Below are 21,195 nucleotides of genomic sequence, written 5' to 3' on the forward strand. Positions count from 1 at the left end.
TTGACATTCCTAAACCCACTGATTTCACAATAGGCCAATCTCAGCTTACAGAAAGAATTGTCATTTAACAGGAAAACACAAAGAGATCTTTAAATAATACTCCCTTGAAATTAAATGTTTCAGATGCCTCACAAACTTCTTGGATACACCACAGGAGCACAGGGTTGATGGCAAGAAATAGCTTCTAAAAAACTACCTTTTTAAAAATTAGAAATTGGTTTAAAGGAGGATACTGTATTTGCAACTGCCAGTGGTAAAAGAGAATTTTTTTAATCACACATCATGGAATTCAGATTATAAAACCATATTGGGGCACTGACAATGTTTTCAAAGCCCAAAGGAGCTGTACAGCTTTACAGATGACAGACTACAGCCTGGAGCAACAAATCAATACATCTTCATTTGAGAAAAGTAAAAAAAAAGGTTTGACCAATTGAATTTGTTTAGTTGGAAGGTTTATTGTTAGTTTTGTGTTGGTTTGGGTTTTATGCCCCTGCAAATCTGAGAAAAAATGTATTATCTTGCATCTCTCTGAAAGACCAAGTATAACCTGCCCTTTTAAAGCCTAAAGCAGCAAGGCCAAGAAATACTCTTTGCCTGTGTACTTAACAAAATTCCACTCTCGAGCAGGCTGGAAGAAAATACATAATGTGTATTCGTTGATGGAGTAATCATACAACTCCATGTACCACAAAGGTTTTCATTAATTAAAATCGCCTTGTCTTAAGGAGTGCTTCTCAATTTCAAAACTGTGTTGAAAATAAATTTCCCTGCCAAGGTTCTTAACAATGCCTTTGATAATTAAAATGAAAAGATATTAAAAGGGGAATGTGCTCTTCACTTCTAAAGTAAGCATTGTATTCTGCTTAGAGCTTCCACAGAGGAAACTAACTGATATATTTCACCCAGTAATGTCCATCTTGGGTTTTTGTCGTGCTACATACACTGTCATTATGTTTGCATGCAACTATTGGTATAGGAGCTTATTTTATTCAAAATTGCATTTTTTATAACATTCCTATTTCTTAAAAAAAATTAAATACTTCCCCTACTCTTAAGATCATATTTTATAAACGCTAAATTTTAGAATAGAACACTGCATAAGGTACAGTGTAAAAGACCTGATGTGGAGCAGGGACAGAACCATCAAAGAAAACACACGTTATCTTCACCAATGTAATTCTTAGCACAAACATAGTACTATCTATTTTTAAAGTACCTTGTAAGTGTAATAGTAAAGACTGTGGAAAAATAATTTAAACACTATGATCGCAGAATAAAGTTTGATTCAAATGTAAAAGTAGTAAATAATTTGATTAAAATATTTTATTTGTTGTACTAAACTGAAAACTGGAAACTGAAGTCATATAGTTTCCAACTGAAAACTGGAATATCTCTTAATTTTTGGTTTTCCCTTCGACCAGAAAACCATCATAAAAATATTATTCCATTATTTTTTGTCTACATTTTTGGGAGAAGTACATAAAATCTAGTCCCAAGACCCTGATGTTCCAGTTTGAAGAAACTCAGAAGTTCATATATTAATGGTTTGAAAACAGAGATGCTTAGAATCTCCCAGGCCATAAACAGCAAAACATCTTGTTGTCCTTGAATAACAGCATTCTTGTTTTCTACATGGAGAATGAGTGCAGTGCAAGTAAATGAAAAGAACATTCTTGTCACTCTCAGAAGAGATAAGATCCTGGTCCCTATTTTTTGTTCTCAACTATTCACCTATTAAAAAAAGGCAGGTCATTCTTTTGTACTAATACTAAATTAAGATGATGAAAATTGTCGAATAAAACCATTATTTTTATTATTAAAATCCATGAAAGTTAGTGATAGGAAAACACCTATATATCAAATACTACATTACTTACATCAGAAAAGAGAGTTAATCAATCATTAATTTTTTTACCCTTAACAGTTTCAAACATTCATTGCTGAGAAAGTGCGGAAGTTGACTTAGTGTTACAAACTGAAAGGGATATTATACCTATTCCTGAAAGCTATTTGGCATATAGGTGATAAACCTTGATCTACTGACATAGCCAGTTAGTTTAAAAATTGAGTAGTGAGAGAATATTGTAGCTACAGTTGCACATCAATACACACGTAGTCTTCTGACTTACTTATTAAGATGAGACTTTACGTGAATATACTTATGGTTTTTAGCCATGAGACACCTTCAGACTAATCCTCTATGTTTTGGCCAACACGATGGCCATCACCCATTAAACCTCAAAGAAATTAAACCGATTCTTAAAGTAGCAAAAGAAATCAAACCTCGAGTTCTTGACTGCTAAGTGAGACTTCAAGGTTATGTTGTTATTTGTTTTGTTTGTTTGTTTTTTAATTTAGAGTTTCATAAAATAGTCTTAGAACCACATACAAATTGTTGGATATCCTTTTGATAACAATTTTGAGAATGATAACCATGTTTTACTGGTGTATCCTTAAATCATAATACTGATGAGCTACATTTGTATTCCAAAAATTACTGCCTTGAATATGTATCTGTTAATATTTTCTTAGATCCATATTTAAAAGACATTTCTACTGGGAATTTCCAACATAAAACAGCAAAAGATGGATGGAAAGCAAGAAAAATATACCACTGTGAAATTTCACCTTCAACCTATCACATTTATCATATGTGATTCTACCTCAGTCATGCATTCCTAGCATAACTTATATACTAGCTGACAGTAACCTCTGTCCTCCACACCCTGCAAGTTACCCAATAATAAGCTTTTCAGCTTTACCAGAATATTCTTGGGGTACAATTTTTAAAATATTTTCTTTCTTATTTTCAAACATATTAGTTGTGGTCACTAAAGGGACTTGATTTCTAAAATTAAACATAATTTCCCGTTTATTTTGCTGTACAGACATGGAAAGCTGCTACACAGAAATATGCTTGCACTTAGCATAAATATGTGTGAAATAGCTGCATGCAAAGGTAGATATTTTCTGCACTTAAGAGGTGTAGTCTGAGGAATGAAAGCAAGGAGTTACACATTTCTAAAAGTTTTCCCAACACATATAACCAAAGTAAACTAGTTTGAATATTTATATAGAGAAAAAAATACATCATATTATTACAAATAGATTATCTATAATTATTTCTTCCGTTTACATTTCACTTTTGGGTCACTCACACTAAGATTTCTTTTCCTATCACAATTGCTTTCAGTCTTCTAAATGTACAACTACCCTTTGATTTCATGGGACTACAGACCACAATTTAACTCCAAACACCATATTTAATGCTAAAAGAAAACCTGTGAGGGCATGAAATAAAAATTAAAAGAATAAAAAGGGGGGAGAAAAAAGTGCAAAGAATAATCTGAACCCACATTTTAGAAATAATATTTTTTAGTCTCCTTTTTTTAAAGACACCACCTATCCGATAATATCTTTCTAATAATATTGGAAGAAATACTCCAATTAACCTGAAAGGGAATAAATAATTCTGTCATTCTGTAATGATGAGTTTTTATTCACCTATGTATCTTTCACAGTGTGAACCTGTCTATTGAGTGATCCTGGTATTGCACGCTAAGGCAAACAAATCCTGCCTGCACTGACAATTTATAGGCTTTGTACCATTTAGCACTTGGAGTAGTGGCCACACCATAGCATTACTGTCAGAGGAAATGATGTCCTACTGTTATAATACCTGGTAACACAACCCCAGGATTTACATCCAGCTGAGTGAGAGGACAAGGAAGAGGGTTTTAGGGCTTCAACTGTTGTATCTGCTGCCATCAGTCTCCAAATCATATAATAAATTTATGACACATGATCCCAAGTTGTGAGGATTTATCACCCTTTTCATGCACTTTAAAGGACTTGAATGAAATATAGCGGTGTGGATGCTGACAGACCACTGAGTCGAAGCACAACGCGCCATATAGCCTGCAAGGCTGCTGGGCTGGCAAATAGGTGATGGGAAGGCAGTATCCAGAAACGATGATATAGAAGTATATCAACACAAACTTAGGTTTTATAACACTAATAAAACTTATCAAGAGGGCTGCATCCTCTTCCTACTCTGCAGTATACCACACAGTGATGCTTTTTTTTTTTTTAGATAACATATTCCTGGCACTACAGTATCTTTCAATTAATTGATTATATTGATTATTAATTGATCTAACATGTTTAAAAGGCTTAAGCCTTGGAACCCCATCCTCTTTTCTGAGAGGACAGAAGCAGATGCATAAAACAGGGCCAAAAGCTCAGGTACCAAAACCACTGGTAAATTTATTAATGTATAAATTTCTCTTTGCAAAGAATTACATATTGAATTCCACCAACTCACTTGAGACCTTGTTTTTCAGTACCCAGCAAGGACTCCAGCATTTTTTAAAAAATTCATTTGTTCTTGAATAAAGAAACAGGTTTATTTTTATTTATTGGACCTGGGCTGTAAAGTAAAAAAAAATCCAAACCAGCTAATCTTCATTGCTTTCACTGCTCTTTGCGAGGAAGTATGAATACTTTACTACATGAAATGTCCAAGGTAGAGGGGACCATAATGCCTTTATAAAGTTTAACGTTAGGCATTATTGCTGATCTGGCCATAAGTAATTTTTGTGTGCAAGTACAGAAAAGCAGATGAAAACTCATTTCAGCAGGAGGGACACTGAGCAAGCAAATCAGTTGTGTAGTAAAAAGAAGAAAGTCAGAGAGAATTTTTCTGCCTGGGGCTGAAAAAAGGGGGTGGCTCATCAATTCTAGTCCTCATAAACAGGTCAGTAATTATGACCTGCCCACCTAAAACAATCTGAAGTCTTTTCTGAGTCTAACCTATTTCTGCTGAAAATCAAGAATAATTGAACCCTGGAGTGAACTGCAGACGCCTCCTTCCAGACGCTCATATCGCATACTTGGTTCTAGTGAACTGCAAATTGCTGCTCATGAGATTATTTTAATTTGCTAAAATATGCTAGTTTAACCACACTCGCATGGCTAGGCACCTATTAATTACTGGGTAACACTTTAAAGGGTTGTTCCTCTCAACTTCTTCCAAAAAACATAGGCAGATTAGGCTGGATGTACATCTTTGTACTCCATAATACGATACATGATTAATAAATATATATCTTTTCTCTCATCATTCATATACAAGGTAACTAGAGCATACCAGGATCCCTAGGGTCTACTAAAGGATAAATATTTTTGTGTATTTATATTTTAATCTCTCTGTAATATATACATATCTTATATATAATGTAGATATGTATAAAAATATACATATATATATATACACACGATAAACGTATTCATATAAAGTTATATTTTATCTTACACAGATTTGAAAATAAATTCCTACTGGGATATACAAAGCAGCTGTGCATAATTAACCAACTGGCTTCTCTTTGGCTTCTGTGTTAAAATTAAAATATTGACATTACAGATGTTTCTACCAGTTGACATCCGTTACGTTTACAGGCTAGATTGCAAAAAAAAAAAAACACCAACAAAAAACCTTCATGGCAGCAAGCACATTTTTGCTGAAATGCAGATAATTAATCCTAAGAAAAATTTGCTGAAAGTTTGTCATCAACAATTTTGAAAGCATGCATAAAACTACACATGTTAATACATAAAAGAACGTAAAAACTGCTAAGCTGAGTTATCCCCAAAGTTTAATATCCCATCACCAGCAGTGGAGGACTAGGGAAAAGGCATAAAAAAAAAAAAAAAAAGGCTTGTATATCAAAAGACAGACTTTCCCATATTCTTTTGTTTCCTTTGACTTCCTAGGGCTCCCTTGACTACAGCCTCATTAAGGACTATTATGCTGAATAACCAAGTCACTTATGAATTTTTCGCCCTGGATTTATCAAATTCCTTGAACCAAATTATACTTTTGTTTTCCACAGCAGCTCATAGCAAGAGGATTCATAATTAAATGTGTGACATTTGACATTTTAAACGTCCTTTAAAATCAAAGTATTGCTGTAATAGACATTGCTCTGAATCAAAAAGCTCAGGTTCAAACATTTAATTTCGAGGTAATTTTGAGGTGGATTTACCGAAAAATTTCAGCTTTCCAGCTCAGATCTATTACATACTTCTAAACTTCTTACTGTCGATATTTTTAAAACAATTATGAATATTTTACAATGAAATAATTAGTTTGGTCATTACATACCTTTAACAGCCAACAGACAGACACTGGAAATAAACTGATAGCTCTTCAAAAACTCATAAACCATAACGAGCACTTAAATTTTCAATAATTCTTTTAGTCAGAGCTCTGGTTTAGACACAGGGTATACAGCTAAAACATAACTTTAAAATTTGTATATTTGTTTCTTTATCAAGAGAAAGAACAAATAAAAAAAATTAAGATAAAAATTTCTTTGGCTTATCTGGAGAAAAAGAAAAGTATTTTGGATCATACCAGTTTAATAAATACAAGATGGGAGAAATACATTCCTCAGGCTTAGCAGATCATGCCTACCCAATTGGGACCAAGGCAGGGTCGAGCAGGCAGGCTATTAAGGATTTAATTTATGATGTGTTTGAGGCTCTGATAATTAAAATTCACAACAATGTGCAATATTTTATTTTCTAGTATTAAAATGCATCAATATTCCCATACTGTACAAAGCATATCTACAATGCTTAGATCAAGCTTCCATCATACAAAAAATAAACTGTTCTTTCTTATTTTCCTTGCTGAACCTAGTGGTAATATTTATTTTCTTAAACTGGACACCCCAGAGAGTTCATCATAATTCTGTCATTACAAGAAATGTATAAAAGGATTCAGTAGTATTTGGTTCTCCTTACACATCACAAGCAGAAAACCATTTCTGCTACTGTCTCAAACTCATTTTTAATATGTTTAAGACCATCATTAACTACAGCAGTATTTCAGGCATGTGTCTTTACTTTAAAAGTACGCTTTGAGGCCCATCAAAGTGTACTTTGCTTCGATTACATTTTTTCTGCAATTCTTGCTCAAACATTCCATATTGTATTCTCATTATGGTCATGAACTCTATCTACACTCAGGCTGTTTTTCAAGTATTTGCCCCAGACTACTTGGCTTAGGAAGCACTTTGCTTGATGAAATAGTTTTACACAATTTTTACATTCTACTAAACCGATTGCAGATTTTCGGTGTGAAACTCTCTAAAACTTTGTAAATTTCTCCATCATACTTTGAGTAAAATTCCATACAGTAAAAATCATCAGCTCAATAAATACATGTAAACTCACATCCAACTTCTGATCTAGACCATAAACTAATGCTTAGTGCTTTGTCTAGAGGTGTGTTAACATTAACACCAGTTGGTTTTCATTCTATCTAGGATGTGATATTGTGAACTAGCCCTACAATTTAATTTTCTAGGAAATGTATTCTTAGTTTTAAAATATGTGCAACACATCACAATAAAATAAAAGAAGAACTGTACATGAACACAGAACACAGTAACTTTTATGACAAAAAAGACTGAAGGAAAGGCATCATCTTAACATTAATGCAGGCAGCATCAGAAGCCACCAGCAGATTCCAGATGTAACTTTTACCTAGATAAAAAGAATCTATATGCTATCCTCTTTTGATGGCTGTTTGTGAAAATTCTTTTTTTTCTTAATTTTATTTTTAATTTTACTCTTTGGTTAACAGAAATCTCTTAAAAGCAGCCTTGTAGTTTCCTCCACATTACTGGATTTATAGGCTAAAAGGAAGAAGTATGCCTGGAGATTTCACCAAATTCAATGATATTTTATTCATTTTACAGCTCTGGTAACCTTATTCTTCTATAAACCGGTAAAGATTATAAGGAACAAATACCCTACTGTCTAGTAAATAGTGCAATAATATTTGAAATATATCAAAGACAATAACAGGTGCTTATCAGCAAAGATGCCTCTGATGCTTTGGTAAGTCAGCTTACCCATAGTTTACCTTTCCTGGTATATTTTGATGCTTGTTCAGCCTAGAAAAGAGAAGACTACAGGCTTTTTATCAGGTAGTGCAGTGACAAGAGGATTCAATTTTAAACTGAAAGAGGGTAGATTTAGATTAGGTGCTAGGAAGAAATGTTTCCTGTGAGGGTGGTGAGGCCCTGGTACAAGGTGCCCAGAGAAGTCGTGGCTGCCCCATCCCTGTAGGTGTTCAGGGCCAGGTTGGTTGAGGCTTTGAGCAACCTGATCCAATGGAAGGTGTCTCTGACCATGACAGGGGGGTTGGAACTGTCTTTAAAGTCCCTATCAACCCAAACCATTCTCTGATTCATTCTATGACTCTACAATTCTACATCCAGTCTCACTTGTACTCATTCATGTACTAACCTTCTTGTTGTTGTTAGCTTAAGTATAGAAAAACCTTGTTCTCACAGGTTGCTCTTGATAACAAGCCACTATCTTTAGAAACAGTTTTCATTTATCTGAATCATAAGCGTGCACTGCTATGCTGGGCATAGCTATCAAGAATACTTAGCGCTTCAGACCCTTCCTCATGCTTTATCCATTTTTATTAATTATTATTTTACAACACTGAATAAACCTTTAAGCTATTCTTGATTCCATTTCTTCTCTGCATGTCTTCTAATGCCCTTTTATTTCTAACAATTATTTATAGACATCGATCAAACCTGGTTTGGGGCTTCTTGGCTGGAAAGCAATACATTCGGGCTATTATGAATCATGGGAAGAAAGCTACTTTTTTTTACATTTACTTCTCGAGCAATTCTCCCAACCAATGCAGCTGAGATTTTTACCCCACTGGGCTTGCAGCATATTGCTACAAGTCACAATGTCAAACGTACTTAAAATAATTTCTGTTAAATGCCCCCAGCAAAGTGAAATGAGATGGCTGCCAAGTTCATTTAACCAGCCTTCATTTTCCAGCCTTTAGAAAGTGAGGCATTCAAATGTTTCTGCCTGCATATGTAATCCATAAGATTGCAGTCACTCACATTAATGCACTGAGGGAAGTTTGCAGCAGGACACAGATTCTTATTCCTAGACCTGGCAACAAGACAGACCAGATTCCTCTACAAAATAAACTGGGTTATAACTTGGAAAACAAAAACATGAGAAATCTGCAATATAGGTAACACAAAACCTATTAAAGTCAGGACAAAAATTGCCATAGATGTTACTGTAACAGGGTCAACAATTATTTTCTTGGTATATGTATGGTGACTTCAGGCTCATACAGAAATTACAGACTTTATAAATAATCAACAAACTAAACTATTTCTCTACTGCCTTTGGGGTTGTTTATTTTTAGAAAAAAATAAATAGCCTCCAAGTTTGCAGTTTCTCCAAGAAAGAGAAATCTTAAAAGGTCTATGGCCACTTTAAGCATACATTTACTTTTGTTAGAGTTAGCCACTAGCCTATATCTAGGAATAAATCAATTTTCCATGAAAACAGCTAATTAACTGTAACTAAGTACATCACGAAATCTCTCCAGGAAAGATATATCAGGAAAAAAAATATGTGACTATATCACTTACCATTCATATATTTTTATCATTAATTATAAGCTGTGGCAAGCCCTAGCTTGAAATCGAGATGGATATTTATTCATGTAATGCATATATACAAGTTTATATACTCAGTAATTATGCCCAGATATTTGCCGCTCTCAAAGTTATGACACACAAATTGTATATGTCCCAATAATCAGTGGCATATTCTGTGAGTTCAAAATCTCACATACAAAAAAAGGCTAATGGCCTTACTAACACAGAAAATGTATTACAATACCACAAAAACACATCTTCCCTGGAACTATGAACAAAGGATTCTTTAATAATCTGTAGACAGATCAAATAAATAAATAAATAAATCACACACTATCTCTGTGTTTTCTTTTGGTTTTATTTCCAGTGGCAGAGATACGAGTATCCTTTAAAGGGGCTTGGCATCACATTTCACTTTAAGTTTTGTGTCTTTCACTAATTAAGGAACTGAACCTTCAAATCATTAAGGAAAATGCCATTTTGGAAAGCAATAAAAAGCTGGAGCACGTGTCATACAAAAACATCGAGGAAGTGTAATGTAAACATTAACTTCAATATTAATATTTTTAATGTTTTTAAGCTAACTCTCTCCAAGGTTTATTTAACAGTAAATCTGCGTAAGTACAATTTTAGAGTCAATAAAGTAGAAAGCAACTAGAAAATTCCATTGGGTTTGAGACTGCTGGAATTATCGCCCCATAGGAAGACACACAGAAAACCATCAATGAATAACTTAAAGAGAGATAATAATATCACTTCAATACCTTAACGAGGCCTCAAAACCCTTCAGGCAAGTTTCACAGTCCAGGATGTCTATATATGTTTCTACATTATTATACATCTCTTATCAATTAATTATTGGAATCCATGGACATTTACACTTTGACCCAATGATCATCAAGACAGATCCAAGGTAACTATATAAGTATTACTTATTTTTTTCAGCAAAGGACTGGTTCAGTGAATAGGTTTGATTCAGAACTTGAATGAGGATGAAGGTGGTTGATAGGAAATAAGGTTATGCATATAGTACAAAGCCTTTCTTTTGGAACATCAAAAAAGAAATAGAACAACACAATTTTAATATAATGAGGAATCATATAAGCAAACACATGCAAATAAAGTTTTCTATCAAGCTGTGCAGTGCAACTATTGATTGGGAGCAGCAAGACAGCACAATCTGATGAATAATTTTAAGATATATGCTGTAAAATTTGAAGAACTATAGAAAACATGTGTAAACAACATGATATCTTGTTTGACTGGATGCCATCTGCATAGGCAGCTATGGTAGATTCTAGCAAACTCTGATTCTACAGTTTCACTTTTGCACAAAATAATATTGCAAGTAATGGTGTTCTTGACACCTGGAAAATGAAGTTATGAAGTTCAATGGGATAAAAACCTCAGAAAAAGAGGGAGAGGATGAGAAATAGGCAATAAAAATTATTCAGAATTCAACTAACACGAAAGACAATCAAAATGCCAAATGCTACATGTATAAATACCAACGTGCAGCAAGCGAAAATGGATGAAAGCAATTACACAAAAATTCACTGGAAGTCAGACTGAGAAACATGTTTACTGAATCAAAAGCATAAATCAACATAAGGAATGAAAAAAAAACCCTGAAAAGCAAGGACAGTTTATAGATGAGCAAAAAATAGGGAACCGCCAGTTTCAAAAACAACCCCAAAACCCTTAGCAGAGAAAATAATCCTAGTATAGTATTTGAGTAAAGAAAGAGCATAGCTGATAACAGTTAAATGTTGTTGCATAGCCTAGTATTAACAGTCAAAGCTAAACATTAAATACTGTTTAGGAAAAGCAAGTGGTAAATAAGAGGTGTAAACTTCTGCTTTGATGGAAAGAACTGAGACCACCGAAAGCCTTGTGGAAACTTGCAGCTTACATCCAGAGCTCATACTCCTTCAGCAGGAATAAACCTTAAACACTGCAGAGTTTGTGCTGTTTGGAACAACTTTCTTTTACTGAAATACTGGATATAGGAGCTATGAATCTACTAAAAATACACAATCTTACTGCTCTACAAATAGACAACACAAGAAGATGCTATAGTTTATATGAAAACATGATAAAGTTGGTCCTTCGATCCAATTAGAACATTCTAGAGACCTACCATAGGGAAGAGCTAATGTTTCACTCACCAGCCATACTCACAAATATGAAACATGTTTCTCATTTGAATGAAAAGACAATCAATTGGTTCATTGCATACTTGTCACAAGTAATGTAAATAAACATTTACCTGAATACTCTTTTTAATCCTATGAAGAAGCTGCTCATAATGTTTCATACCTACAGCTTTTCAAACAACGGCAATTATATGTGAAAATGCAAAACTTACTAAAAAGATTACATGACTTCTAGAAACTACATAAATAGTAAAATAAGGACAATAAATAACTTCTAGTCCTACCAATTTGTAATACAAGGAAGTGAAAGGTAATGTCTATCTTTGTTCAGAGTAAACAAAGCACAAGTCACCACAATAAGATTTAATGAAAATTAAATATTCATAAAAATATTATATACCTGATTCCAGCTTTCATTTCAAAATATTTCTGTATGCCTGTACAGTCAAAACCTTCTGTTCATACTTTGCAGCTTCAACTGTATAAGGAGGATAAGGTCCTCTGCTCAATGATATATAGGAAGAGATACAAATTCATAACCTACAACTCCAAATAGCGATCTCAAATCACTGATGCTCCACTGATTTTAATGGAAGCTTCTACTCTTTTAAAAAGATTTCTTTTACCGAGACCCAGGTTAACTCCGTAACATAATCTGATCATACACTTACCACTTACAAATGCAGTGAAGACCTCTCTCAAGTGGAATGTAACAGCTGTTTAATAACTCACAGCAAAATTGCACAACAGAGGACAACAGCTGAAGAAAACTAATTCAGCCTTCATCTATGGGAAGAGCTTAACTAGGATGGTTTTTTGTACCCAAATTGAAATTTGGAACAATATCTTATTCTTATAGCATTTCATCATCAGATAAAATCAAGAGTGAATTTAGTCAGAACATTTTCATTACTATAATTCCCAAAATGTCTTTTTATTTTGATGCAACTGTTTTATCTGCATTAACACAACAAAAATTGTTCAGTATTTTAATCTACCTTCCAATATTAACTTAATCATAATGTGCTTTCCATTTATTCTTATTACTTACCTTAAACCTATGCTATCTAAACAAATAAAAATGACCCTTCCAGCAGTTAACCTTATAGAGAAAAAGGTGGAATTCCCACTTTGAACAGAAATTGTGCATGCTATTTGGTTCGAATCTTAATCATGTATATGAATAAAAAAAAGTGTAAACCTACATCAAAGCTTTCGCTCTAGACTAGCTTATTTTTTATTTATTTATTTTTACTGCAGAAACTTGACTGTTTTTCAAAAATCTGTACCTGTTGTCCTGAAGCTCTGCTCCCACCTTTTTATATGGGAGAAGAATTCAGTGAGTCACAAAGTCATCAAGTAAAATTTTACTATATGATAATAATGCATTTACCAACACAGAATTTGTTCAGACATTATTTATAAGGATACGATTGGCATGGACTTACCTGTAGGGGACCCCTCCATGACATGACCAACATAAGGTCCTTCTTTGAACATGGGTCTGTTATCATTTTGATCAATAACAGAAATATCTAGGCGGACTGGACCATCAATGGTTTTCCCATTTATATCTGTGACCTCAACTTCAAGCTGTACGAGCAAAAAGAGAGGAGTAAATTCATTAATTCACTATCACAGTGAGCAAGGACCAAGAAAAAAATAGCACTTAGAAGAGTGCTGCTGTAACCAGACCCTGCCAGAGATACCACTTGCAGCCTATTCTTTTGGATAAGGCTCAGAGCAGATTTTCAATCTAAGCAAAAGAGAAAGACAGATGTACATTCAAATCTAGATACTGCTTGACAGCTTGAAAAGAGCATACTCCCTGAAGAATGAAATTATGAGTATAAGAAAAAAGGACCTCCTTTAAATATGGTATTAATCTTGAGAATATTTGATTATAATTTGTTTCTTTATTTTTTTAAAGAACATTTAGAGCAGACATACATGGAATACCACAATGAAACTGATGTATCTACTAGTGCTCAGTAAAGAGCCCTTTTTCTGTTTAAAAGAAGGCAAGAATACATTAGACATTAAATGTATTTTCTCAGTGCTGATCACATTAAGTATTATGTTAGGTGATTTTGACAGTTCTTCAGCTTTTCTAATCAGCTATGGAAGAAAAGAACAACATATGCAGTCTTACATAAGCATGCCCATTTACATCCCAAAGTATAGAATCACATATTGAACATAAAGCCAACATATGAAGCTGAAGATCTGTTTGGACTTCCTTTACTTATAAAAACTGGAAAGATCATACTGTATATCTCTAATCCACTTGCAATGGAAAGTCACAATGAGTTACCACAATTTAATCAGATATTAGGGCAAAACATGACAAACAGAATACAGGAAAGGTCAATTTAAATTGTAACTGCATGTTGTAGCTGCAATTCTCTTTCCTCGCCAAGATGTCAGTAAAACACAGCAATAAACATGTCAGAGATACAGCTTTTATTTTTACCTACCATACCCGTCCCAAGACGCAACTCTTTAATGGAATTAAGCCAGCCAGAAAATGAACCTGAGCAGAGATGTTAATATCACTGTCTTCTAGTCTTTCCCTGAGAAAGTGGTAGCAGCAGGGGCTGGAAGTCTCTGAGTATTTTGTTTATTCTGTTAATTTATTCTTCATTGCCGTATCTTATACCTCCAAGTTATTTATAAACTAGTGATAAATCCTACCATGGAAGAATTAGGCTAGAATTCTAATTCCTTCTTAAAATGGATGGCTTATTATCACATCTTTCTGTATTTTGTTATGCTTATAAATACATTCCTCTTATATAGTGCAGTGTGCTGGATGTGAGTAGGAGTATTTGTTATGAGTAAACTACCTACTCGTATACAGTACTTGTAAACAGTGTCACAGTCCATTTTAATAACTACTCACTGCTTATCCTCACTTCTCTAGCAAATATTCTTGCAAGTCTTTCCCAAGTCTTATTTTTTACTAGACATATAGCTTAGCAGCTTAAAAGTAAACAAATATTTTGATGCAAAGACTTAGGTGGTATTGGCAGAGTTGAAGCTTTATGAAGGCATGTGCCCATTCAGTTTCCAGGGCTTACATAACTCTGTTCTCTAAAATCAATGTAACAAACTTAGGATTGCATATCATGTGATGAAGACTAGAAAGGAAAATGCAGCCTTATTAGTGAACTACATTAAAGCTAGATATGGTTATAGATACAGTTGGAAACTGCTGACAAAAAGATTTAACTTAGTAAATGTTGACTCATCAAAACTATGTTAATTGCTTTGGGAAATGGAAGAACAGCAATATTTCTCTGTGAAATTCCAGCATATTCATTTTCAAATTCAAGATAATTTGCTTTTAATCTATATCTTGCTCACTGGAAAGAACAAAGCATTTGCTAAATTTAAAAAACTACTTTATCTGAATTGGAAGTCATATGAAGCAAAGGCTGGCCTAACACTAGGGCTTTTTTCCTGGGCTCGCAAAGGTTGACTATATGATATTCTTATTAAAGACGGATAGATATACTTTATCATTGCCAAGTGCACTTCTTCTAAAACCAACTGGACCAAAAAGCTGGCATGATAGGTCCATAGGAATGGATATCTGATCTCAGCTTTATTTTATCAAGATGACAGAGAACTTTCTTAGTCTCTGTACAATAAGTTCCAGGTTTGTCCTAAGCCTTATGGATTAACTCATCAGCTTCTTTTCAAACCACTCTTCTGCAATGTTTTCAAAGTAAAAGCTGAAAGTATGATCATCTGTCTTTACATGACTAGTTTGTGAAAGAAGCTGCCTTGTATTTTATATTTCCCAAGCAAAAAAACTGCACAAAGAACTCTATACAGACCCACTGCCCACAAAACAAAAAAAAACCAAAAAGCACAGGTGCAACAAAACAGCAACAGAAGTACTTTGTTACTTAAAAAACCCAACACATACAAGAGAAAGAAGCATTCAAGTAAATGACAATATTGGCACAAAAAAGAAATTACTTTGAAGGAGTTGTAAATAAGACCAGGTGGAAAATTAAATTGTACCTAACTATCAGAAGAGTGAGATTTCAGTCTTTCATTAAAGAAGAAAGGCAGAAAAGCCTATCTAGTTTTAATGTAACACTTGACTGATGTATGAAAGATACTGCATCCTTTCTTTTGATAGCAAGAAACTGTAATTGAACATTCAGAGAGAAAGTTCCTACTTGATTGTAACAACATAACTCTAAGGAAGTGTGGTAAGCACAAAGATAGATTTGGGCAAATTGACAAAAAAAAAAATAATAATCTGCAGAGCTCTGTAGCTATTTATTGTGCATAAGCCTGATAAGATTGACTGTGTTTTTCAATGTTCCAACTTAGAAGTTGTGGTACTATGTTCATAATGATGAAGTTATGTTCATAATAATCTAACCAACCATATTTTCAGGAACATTTGAGGCTAAATCCCAATTTCATTTTTGACCAAAATTATAGATGTAAACTACAAAGGTTAGTCAAGTGTTTATGAGAATTGTTACACCTCACAACACAAGTCTGTGGTAGGATACAAAGCAGGTTTTGGCTTCTAATAGAGCTGAGAAACACTGATAAAATAATCACAACAATAAAACAGGGAAAAGCAACATAAAACTGAAATCTGCAGGCAGTAATAGATTTTAGCCTGTCTGCCTAGACGAACTTATTCGAGCATCTCCCTTCTCAAAAGCGACTTCTTGACTTCCCAACCAATTTCCCTCACCATATCTAAAGTGAGGATCTTTCTCATCACTCCAAATACAATGATTTTACCAGAAGTTTAGTAAACTTATTTAAAGCTGTGCAAACCTGCTTTAAGTAATCTACTTTATTTTATATAGTCTTGATTGTCTTCTTGTCTGCAGTCGGCAATAACATTTACAGGAAAAGATAACCAGTCTCATCCTTACCATTACTTAAAGTAATTTCAAAGGTTTCTCTTCACAGAACAGTTGTTTTCATTCTTTTATTGCTTTTGGTGAAACAATTCTGGATAACCACCCTCCTTCTCTGCATATAGATGTGTATTTTTACTTTGCAGCCAGCCAGCCAATGGTCCACACAAAATTACATCATAAATTTAAAGTTTTTCATAAACCTGCAATATCTTTTACTACTTAATTATCTTCAAAGTTTAATACAGGTTCTTTAGTCTTTAACTGCCTTCTAATTTTAATTTCCAGTTCATAGCTGATAAAAATGTTTCTCCCAGAATTCCTCCAGTTGTTTCAACAGATGGGTTTACTACATGTTCCTCGTACCCAGCTTTACCCAGCAAAAACAAAAATAAATAAGATCAGTCATTTGCTCTGGGTGAAACCATCAGATTTCCAGAAAGAGAGGGTCCCTGCGGTCAGGAGGACCAAGGTGTACTGGGTGTCCATACCCAGGTGTCAGCAGAGGGGACCGCAAAGTCTGCTGTGAGGTGAGCTCAGGGCTGCCCATGCCATTTCCCCCAGCTCCTGCTGGTTCCAGGTAGCCCTACCACAAGGCACAGCTGAGCCCTCAGCAATGCTGGGGGAGCCTCTAGAACACAATGTGTAAGAAAGGGCAAAACAAGAGAGTTTTGTCTTCATCTTGACCCATGAGCTTTTCATCCCATTGCTCTGCATTGTGTTCATTCCCCACCAAGGTCAACCCACCAAGGCAGACAAGTAAAATCTGACCAGAACAGAGGAAAAAAGCATCATCCCGGAACCAGCACTGCACCATTACTGTTCTACCACTACCTGCTCCTATCTGAGATATTTTCAGGTGCCCATAGGTACATATCACTGCTGGCTTTATTTATTCCTAACTTGACTAGAATTATTATTGAGAACACTCGTTAGGTTTATTTATCTTCAACTCTTAGGTGTGTATTGACAGTAAAGAAAGGCAACAGGCTTAACAGATCTTTCCTATAGGCAATTTCCTGGTAAGACAAAAAAAACAAACGTTTGGCCACCTGCAGGTCATAAAAAATAGTAAAGAAATTATAGTGAAAGGTTTTATTAAAAATTTGATGCAATTACTTAAAACAAGTCAGAGAAGATAATAATTCAGTCATGCAGAAATTAATTACAATTAAATTTTCCTGCTATTAAGAATATGAATAAAATATTAACAAATTTTTATATGGTACAAGAAGAGATGGAGACAGAGGATCTAAAAGCTAAAATACACTGCTTCTAATAGTTATCAATAATTTTATCTCAAACTACTTGATGATAGGGTATCAATTATCTCAGCAATGTTGTACAGATGATGGAAAAAAAAAGGTACCATTACCTACAATGGGATAATTTAGCCTCACATACATAGTTAGAGTCTAGGTGGGAAGAGATTAATTAGCCATTCTAAGTACTCCTATGAGCATCTTAAAAAAAGAAAAAGATTGATTCCCTAAAAAACATACTATTTATTACTCTAATTTTATTGGGGTCTTATCTAGTAATAGTCACGTAATCTTTTGTTAACGTGCCAATCTGCAATATCTCCACAAGTGAAATTTAAGCACTTCCAGTCTGAAAGAATCATTGCAGCATGAAGGTCTTTTCCAGCCTGGTGATTGTATGATTCTATCTCCTTTCAGTTAATGTTCATTACATGGACTTCTGAAAGCCTAAAACATTACCTTGGTGGTTATAGATATCACTGTATTCTTCTGTACATTTTCATACTCATGAAAACTAGTGATGAAGAAGCAGTGCCTTGCCTTTTAAGATAGGTGTCTGTATTTATTAGACATGTTTTACCTTTAACATGTTCTGTTGGAAAAATACTTCCTGAATGCAGACTTTCTTTTACCTTAAGCTGTAAAACACTTCACAAACTATACAACTGCTACAGGTTTCCTAATTCACTCTTCTCCTAACAAGGATCTACACAATGTCTGAAAAGCCTTTAGGCTTGGTGAGACAGGGAGGAGAACTGGAAAGGAAAATGTAAAGCTTCTGGATTTGGGATAAACACAATTTAATAAAACAGAAATGGAAGACAAAAATAATAAGAAGAATATAAAGTACAAAGCAAGTAATGCACAGTGCAATTGCTCACCATGTGGAAAGCGATGTCCAGTCTGTTCCTGACCACTCTCTTGTCACAGACTGAGCACAATATCCTGTGGTATCAAATACCTCCCTGGCCAGACAGGGTCAGCTGTCCCAACTATGTCCCCTCCCAGCTTCCCATGCACTCCCCACCTTCTCCTTGGCAGGTCAGCATGAGAAGCTGAAGAAAATTAACTCTATCCCAAATAAGCCAAGAACGAAATATTAAAAGCAAAGCTGGTTATCAAGCAATAAATGCTGTTTTCAAATATTTGTGTCAGGTTGGACCAGACAAGAACTCTTGTGAGTTCTTGTATGATTATTTTAAGATTTCATATTTTTAATATTTTTATATTTGTAAGAAGTAATTCTCTGCACATGGCAGATTCCTTCTGATACTCAAAGAATATTTAGTTTTATATATATGATCAAACACTAGTAACTAGCAAATTTTCACAGCTTCAGTCCATCTTATGCATTAGATCCTCCCTTCATAAAATCCAGCCCTATGATCAATGTCACTGTCTAGGGACACTATAGTCTGAACAGTCAGGTTGCATAGGAGAAAACTTGGTTTAGCTGGTTAGTTACACAAAAGTCACAGCAAACAAAGGAACTAAGAGCAGAGAATGGAAAACACTGGCATTATCACAAAACGCTCTTCTATTGCACAGGAAATCTGAACTACATTGTGCAGCCGGACATATCAGGGAGGGTAGCTGGAAGCTGCTCCAAGGTCCTGCCAGCCTGGCAGATCTTCCCCAGGGGCTCTGGGTGCAGATGCAAACAATCCTCATCCCCATTTCAGAAGTGGACACAAAGGAGATATGAGGTACTCAAACTGATTTTAGCCAATCTGATTATGATAGAACTGATGGCATGAACTGATATATAGCAGTCTGTTTCAAAAGAAAATCAATTACATGAGTAAGATAGGCACAAGATAGGAGAAGAAAAGAGATTAAATGACCACCAAAGCCGTACACCAGACAAAATCTAAATCAAGCTGGAATCTAGGTGTTTTGATCTCCAAACACAAGACTGTTAGCTAAATTCTATTTCTTGCTGCACAACTGTTGTAAAATCAGATTTACAAAGGTTATTAAACTACCAACAAGAACACAGTGTAATTTTTCAAAGTGCCTTACAAGACTGGGTAATATATCCTATTAAAATCAAAACACCTTTGAAAGAGCTTTGAAAACTGGATTGTTCTCTTGGTGCCTCTTTTTCCCCCCCATTAAGCACTATTCTACAGCTGACAGGCACGTACAGCAGCAGAAAATATATTTCTACATTCTCACAACAGAAAGCTACATATTTCTAAGGGTCTCTCATACTGTTACAAATACAGAATTAAAATTACTTTTGAAGAATACTTCCTGTTAAATATTATCTATGAGTTTTGAAGTTTGAACGCCCACTCCAAAAATAACCTCAGTGAACAAAGAAGTAAAGGACATCCTTCAAATCCGTGGAGCAATAAAGCTCTTCAAATGAAGGCATGTGTACTTCACACAGACCAAAAGTATTACAGATGATCACATAAATACTAATTAAAATCTTCCCATATCACAAGAAAACACATGTTGAGCCCCTCAAAAAGAGAGGGAGAGTGGAGAGGAAAGAGAAGATATCAGGATTCACAAAAGCAATCAAGGCTAATCACCACAAAAATATTAAATTAAAGAAAATCAAAAAGAGAGGAAGTAGGACTGAAATAAAGGATTAAGACATAAGCTGTGCCAGAATTTTTAGGCTCTGTGCTGCACCACAAAACCAACAAAGACACTTACATAGGAAAAGATGAAAAATGTCTTTGCACTTTTAAATAGCTTCTCACAGTATTCAAGCACTGCTCACCGTTCTTACTGTTTGAAAATAATTTTAAACATCATGTAGGAAGTGGCAAGAGTTTAACAAATTTCATCTCACAGAGAGATTCAAGAAGCAACAGGGTCAGAGAGAGCCCATAACTTATCAGACTAACAACAAAACCCCAAGATCTAAAATGCATTGGTGACAAGAAAACTGACTTATTTAGGAATGAGAAATAAAGGTCAGTGTAAATGTCAGGTATATATCAACACATACATTTTCCTTTGTTATTATTGCTTAAAATATCTGTTCCTACAAATGAGTAGGAAAAGGTCTTAGAAGTCAAGGATCACTCAAGCTTGATACTAGTCTAGTACAGATTTATCTAACCAGCTTTCTCTAATTTACAGGAACAAAACAAAAGCACTTGCATAGAAGATTTCACAACCTGGACTGGAGGGCCTGCAACATGTTTATGTCTCACTGACCAAGTTTCTGGCTCCATCAACATTCCTAGGATGACACCTCATGCTCTCTATACTGTCAGTTTTCAAGTCATGAGCTGTAACCAGGCGTCCTTCAAAACCCAATTCAAGAAGGCAGAGTGCTTGGGGTCTAAGAATTGATGAAGAGAAAAAATTGATAATTTGGAAGCATGATTTTCCCAGTAGACTTTGAGAA

The 21,195-nt window shown here is 34.6% G+C and overlaps 1 protein-coding gene across 2 annotated transcripts in view; it reads right to left on the reverse strand.

Annotated features, from left to right (window-relative positions):
• Positions 1-21,195, reverse strand: part of CDH13 (cadherin 13) — a 447,506-nt gene that overhangs the window by 181,022 nt on the left and 245,289 nt on the right. For both annotated transcript variants that reach the window (XM_069868789.1, XM_069868788.1), the window contains exon 6: positions 13,108-13,252. In XM_069868789.1, coding sequence (XP_069724890.1) covers positions 13,108-13,252 — 145 coding nt within the window. The remainder of the gene's footprint in view (positions 1-13,107; positions 13,253-21,195) is intronic.

Source organism: Phaenicophaeus curvirostris, chromosome 14, assembly GCF_032191515.1.
Source record: "Phaenicophaeus curvirostris isolate KB17595 chromosome 14, BPBGC_Pcur_1.0, whole genome shotgun sequence".
In the NCBI taxonomy this organism is placed as follows: Eukaryota; Metazoa; Chordata; class Aves; order Cuculiformes; family Cuculidae; genus Phaenicophaeus; species Phaenicophaeus curvirostris.